The sequence below is a fragment of the Morone saxatilis genome, unplaced genomic scaffold (genome assembly GCF_004916995.1).
Source record: "Morone saxatilis isolate NCDOM2014 unplaced genomic scaffold, NCSU_SB_2.0 Contig3, whole genome shotgun sequence".
Lineage (NCBI taxonomy): Eukaryota > Metazoa > Chordata > Actinopteri > Moronidae > Morone > Morone saxatilis.
Window position 1 is genome coordinate 77,223 of NW_023339873.1, and position 5,780 is coordinate 83,002.

General features: G+C 39.1%; 1 protein-coding gene across 1 annotated transcript; it reads right to left on the reverse strand.

Annotated features, from left to right (window-relative positions):
• Nucleotides 1-2,481: 2,481 nt before the first annotated feature.
• Nucleotides 2,482-5,391, reverse strand: LOC118336632 (the record flags this gene model as incomplete). The annotated part of the gene is given in 1 exon segment (XM_035673290.1): nt 2,482-5,391. A coding segment is annotated over 1 exon segment (1,588 nt), but the record flags the coding sequence as incomplete, so codon positions are not given.
• Nucleotides 5,392-5,780: the final 389 nt, after the last annotated feature.

Consider the following 5,780-nt stretch of genomic DNA (forward strand, 5'->3'; position numbering starts at 1 on the left):
ATACATATAGATGTATACATACACAATAATATATATAGAGAAACAAAAAAAACATAAATACTAAGATATGGATGAATAAAACAAGTTAAAGAAGAGAGACAACAAAAATAAGTAAACAAACACAGGAGAGATCTATAAAAGGCCTGTCGAGGAGCCGATTAAAATTGTCCACAGATTCAGTGAATCTGAGTGATTGGGGAATTCCACAATGTTGGGACTAAAACAGCAAAGGTCTCTTTTAGTCCTGCTGTCAGAGCGGGGGGTGGATAAAAGGCCGAGATCTGAGGAGGGAAGTAATCGAGGAACAAGGAGATCTGAAATGTAACTGGGGGTCATGAAGTGCCTTATATGTAATCAGTAAGATCTTATAGTTGATTCTGAAGTTTACAGGAAGCCAATGGAGGGAGAACAGGAGTATTGTGGGACTGACGGCTGTTTCTAGTTCAAAGTCTGACGGCTGCATTTTGTACTTACTGTAAACGGTTTAAGGAAGCCTGACTGTAGAGGGAGTTACAGTAATATAGATGGGAGAAAATGAAGCTGTGAATTTGTGCTGTGAAAATAAAATTGAATTGAAATGCAGGACAAGAAGCTTCTGATTTTGTGAACATTTCATAACTGCAGAAAACAACACTGAAGTTCTGTAACATGAAGGTCGAATGTCATATACTGGTCGAAGATAATGGTCCGATAAACTGCAGAGAAACTCCAAAGATTTAGGTGGAGGACATTGAGAGACATCCAGTCTTTGGTGGCAGTTATGGAGGGAGGACAGTTGATTCAGGTTGTCGGGGGTTAGCCGACCCCTGAGGGACGCCACACAGCAGAGGAGCAGAGGAAGAGGCAGGAACAGCAGGATGAGATGCTTATAATCAGGTCAGAGCTAGCTCATGTTCAATAGTCTGGTTCAAATTGAACAATAATTCCTTTATGTAGAGAATCAGAAATATTATTGATCCTTTATTGATTGGGGAAAATGTGTTTGCGGTGGACTTCCTATATTAACTTCTTTGTTGTCATTAATGTTGATTCAAGGAGAACTGGGACAGCCCTGGATGATGTAATTGTAATATTAGTACTGACATTAGTAATCAGTTACTACTCGTTATGTATTTACTGCATATTATTACTACATTATATTGTTACTATTATTGTATGGAAATTGTATCCATATTGTGTATGGATTTTACATTAAGACATATGTTTTATTATATCAACAGCCTCCACATCAAGTGATTATATATACGATCGATGTGTGGAGCTGAAGTTAATTATTGCCCATATTTCTTATTGAGGTATCAGTAATGATGTCTGCAGGTGCACATTTCATATATATATATATATATAATAACAAAACAGTCTGATGATTTAATGATTGATTTTTATTTCATGTTATTCAAAGAAAACTGCAAACATGATTTAATGAGTAATAAGAGAATATACTACAATCATCATGTACAATCAATTCATAACAAACATTTCAAATAGAGCAGGTTTAGACCGTACTCCTTATAAAATCAATTATAGAGACCCAACAGTTCCCACCATGAGCAAGAGCTTGGCTTGTGATGCACAACCATGTCGAATTCCAGCTACTGCACGATTCAGCGGTTCTGCCCCCTGTTGACAGTCTTCCTGTCCTGGCCCCACCTGGACTGAACATTGACAGGCAGACCTATCTTTATGAAAAAATCAGGCCTTTCTGTGCTGAAGAGGCAAGAGACATCACATGCCCAGCGCCAAGGGTCACAGCACAAAAGAGTATGCAGAAGAGGATGCAGATGTGATATGACCAAATAATTGGACTCTCCTTCACACCCTCTCCACAATGTGCTGATCAGCCACAGGAGCTCATTCAGCAACAGACTGATCCATCTACACTGCACTTCTAGATTTCAATTTCAATTTAATTTCACTTATAGAGCACCAAAACAATACACATGTCTCATGGCGCTTTACAGAGTGTTAAACAGATGTGGTTGTAGATGTGTAGATGTGGTTTATACCTTGGATTATGGCACAAGGGATTGTAACATCTTATCCTGTGTATTAATGAATGATATTCAGGGGGGGTTTTTGTAATAAAAGCATTTCCATTTTCAATAAAGTACCTTCTGATTCTGATCAGTCCCACCTAAAGTGCTTTAAGGAAAATAACACTACATCAACATTAACTACATGATAACTGCTTTTGATAACCATTGTTGTTCCAACGACCCAGTAAGCAATATTTCTGCCCCTTGCAGGCTTAACCAGATACCTGTCACCTGAGTGCAGGGGGTAGGGTTATACTTAATGAAGATGCAAATGAGAGCCACCATTGTGTGTGACTAGGGAGGGGTGGTTAAGACATTTCCCTGAGGTGGGAGAATTGCAAATGTTCTAGGGCTGTTTTCACCTATAAGGGTTTTGAGATGTGGCATACATTCAAGATGGGCCACAAACTTCTTCAAATTAAAGTTACCGCAAGAAAAAAAAATGCTCTCCGGGAGACTTGTTGCTGGTTTTCTCATGGCTGGTCACATATACTGTATATCCTTATAAACACAATATATAAACACTTTATGTCATTTTCTTAACTTTAGCAGAAGATTTCTACAGTTCACTTTAAATGTTTCCACAGATGGTTAAAGATCTGAATGAATCTGACTGATCCTCCTTAATAAACATAAATCTGACTTCAATCAACAACAACAACAATAATAATAATATCACATGTTGGAGGTGTGTGTGAGAACATGTGAGTGATCAGCAGGCTGACAGTCAGTGATCAGTGTCAGGTTTATTGATCACTATTAACAACAACAAAAACAGAACGTGGACATTATTCTTCAGATTAACCTGATCTGTGACATTACACACATATATAATCAATAACTATAATCAATAGTATGTGATTACCTCCTCAACTGATCAATACCATCAGTCCACTGCAGAGAGACTGGGCAACCTCCTGGAGGAGGAGACCCCAGACAGTCCAGATCAGGGATTATGTCCCATCAGGATCCCCAGGAGGTTTGTGTTGTTGAGTCTTTGAATTCAGTTTCCTCTTCAGAGTTTCATCAGAGTCAACCTATGTTGTGAGTTTCTCTCTAATATGGTTTAAGTCCTGTCCTCCATTTTAATTTCATCTGACTGCAAACAAGCTATACTTATGTTGCTATAGCAAAAGCTGCGAGTGTAGATGCACCTTTTTGGGCTAAAAACATCACTGAAATCATTAGAAAAAGGAAGCGTTGGGGTTCGGATTAAAGAGCAGGGGATTTTGAGACGATCCAACCAACCAGATCAGCCCCAAGAGGAGAGGAAGAGACCCAGCTTGGAGCCATGCTGGCCCAGCTTGGACTGAAGGTTGCTCCTGGATAAAGTCCGGTTCAGGTGAAATGGGGCTCAGGCTGGCTTAACAACGAATATGTTCTATAATGAATCATTTCCTTGATTGTTGATTTATGAATGGTGGTGTTTTATATTAAAGTCCAGCAGTTTGTAGCTATAGAGACTAGGCAGAGATACTGTAGCTCCTATAAACTGTCTACATTCTTCATGAACCGTTCAAAACAACAGCTGTTCAGACTTGCAAAAAGCTTTCAAGGTAATTAATGTGATAAATCCAGTAAATGAACTTCAGACCGGATGGAAGCTCTTCAAAGTTCTTCAACCTTTCTTGGATCCACATTCTTCTCGTATATTTGATCATCTTAATCGTAATTGTTTTCATCAATATTTATATATAATGTGAATTTGTTGGCTTGTTCCATTTGTTTACCATTGAAGCATCATGGACCAGTTCTTTGGTCAGAATCTTACTGGTTATCAAAAACACCACTGAGTAGATTCTTGGTTCCTTCATCCATTTTACTTGCGATGTTTTCCAGTTTACGGACTTTCTCTGTGTCTCCTTTCTCCTTCATCTTCTCAATCAGGACTCCCAGGTAAGCTTGAGTTGACATCGTCTGAACACTCAGAGCAATCTGATCCAGTTTGATGACATTCTGGTAGGCCTGTTCCAGACACCGTGTCTTCTCTGCTTCAGCTTCTTCTTTCCTTTTCTGAAGAACTCTCAACAGACTCGACAAATCCCCGACTTTTGCTTCATATTTCTCTTTAATATCTTGCAGGGTCTTTTTAACTGTCCTCGACTTGCTTACATACCTGGAATCATCTTTAACATGTTTAGAAACAGAGCACCTCCCGGAACATACAGTGCAGCAGCCATCACTCATGACTTCACATAATGAGGCATCCCAGGCAATTGTGCATCCTGGGTAGTGACAGTTCTCTCTGCAGTCTGTACAGCGGGTAACTCCATCAAACTTACAAACAGTCAACCAACTGAAAGACCACCCACCTCCATAATGTTGAAGCTCTCTGTATTCCTCCTCGGTGTCTATGGTAAAGTTTGCATCATTTTCCAGCTCACTCTGGTGTTTCTTTAGTTCTTTCTGAGTGTTTTTGATCACCACCTGCGACTTTTCAATTGACTTGATTCTTTCTTGCAGGTTGTGGATGGAGGCTGTCAGTTGAATGCGTAATTTCATAACCTCAACAGTTGCTTTCAGCTTTTTCGGTTGAGCTTCTCCAAGGAACTGTGAAAATCTTTGCATTCCCCTCATTGTTTGTCGCAATGCGTTTTCTAAAGGTACTTCTGTGTCCTCATTTCTCTCTTCTCTCTGACAGTTATTGAACAGGAAGTGAACAGGCTGCTTCTTCTCATTTTTGGCACATTTCATATTTGCAGCTAAAATGGCTTGTAGAGCATTTTTAGGTGGCATTCCGTCTGAGTGTGTCATGAGAGCTACGATGTTCTCCTCAATGTCTTTTCCAAATAAAGACACCACTGAATCAAAGATGCGTATCAGTCGGTCGTGCACTCGATTCTCTGTTGCTTTCAGCACCAGACCCACTGCATTGATCTCTTGAACTCCATCATCTGAACGGAACAAGTCGAATAATTTCTGCCTGACTACAGCATCATGTGCTTTCCCTCTGGTGTCTCCGTAGCCAGGAGTATCGATGATGGTCAGAGAGAAGTCCAGAGCTTCACCTTCAAAGCCAAAGATCTCATACACGGTTACATCTGATGTCTGACTATGAACTTGACTTCTTTTCTCGTCCTGAACAATCTTAAACCAGACTTTGTCCTCCCACTTCACTCCCATTGCATAGTTGACCAGGGCGTTGATCATAGTAGACTTTCCTGTTCCTGTTTCACCCACAAGTAAGACAGTTTTGTTGGTCTTCAACGGATGTTTTTTACCAATGGTTATTCTTCTCAGAGTTCCATTAATTTCTGTCTCTGGTGTCATCTGATAGACAACAGGAGATCCTGAGGAGATCACTATACTTTTTGAAATGATGTCCTCATATTTTGAAGAAATCTTGTTTGGTTTCCTATAGACAAAAAAGACAAATGTATTCTGTTATTTTAAATGTTCTAAGTTTAGTGCAATATACAGTATTGTAAATCTGAATGTATATGTACATAACGTGTATACGTGTAGTGATATATCGCAAATCTAGATGTATAAGTACATAATATTGATTACATTAAGTCGTATATAACGTAGATATGCATGTATACGTACATAATATTTTATATTTTTAGTGCTATATATCATAAATCTTGATGTATAAAAACATAATAATGTATGTTTATCAGAATCAGAATCAGAATCAGAAATACTTTAATAATCCCCGTGGGGAAATTACTTGAAAGGTGGGTACAAGAAACAGGAAAAAACAAGAGGAGAGGGGAGGGGAAAAAAGCCGCTCCCAAACTC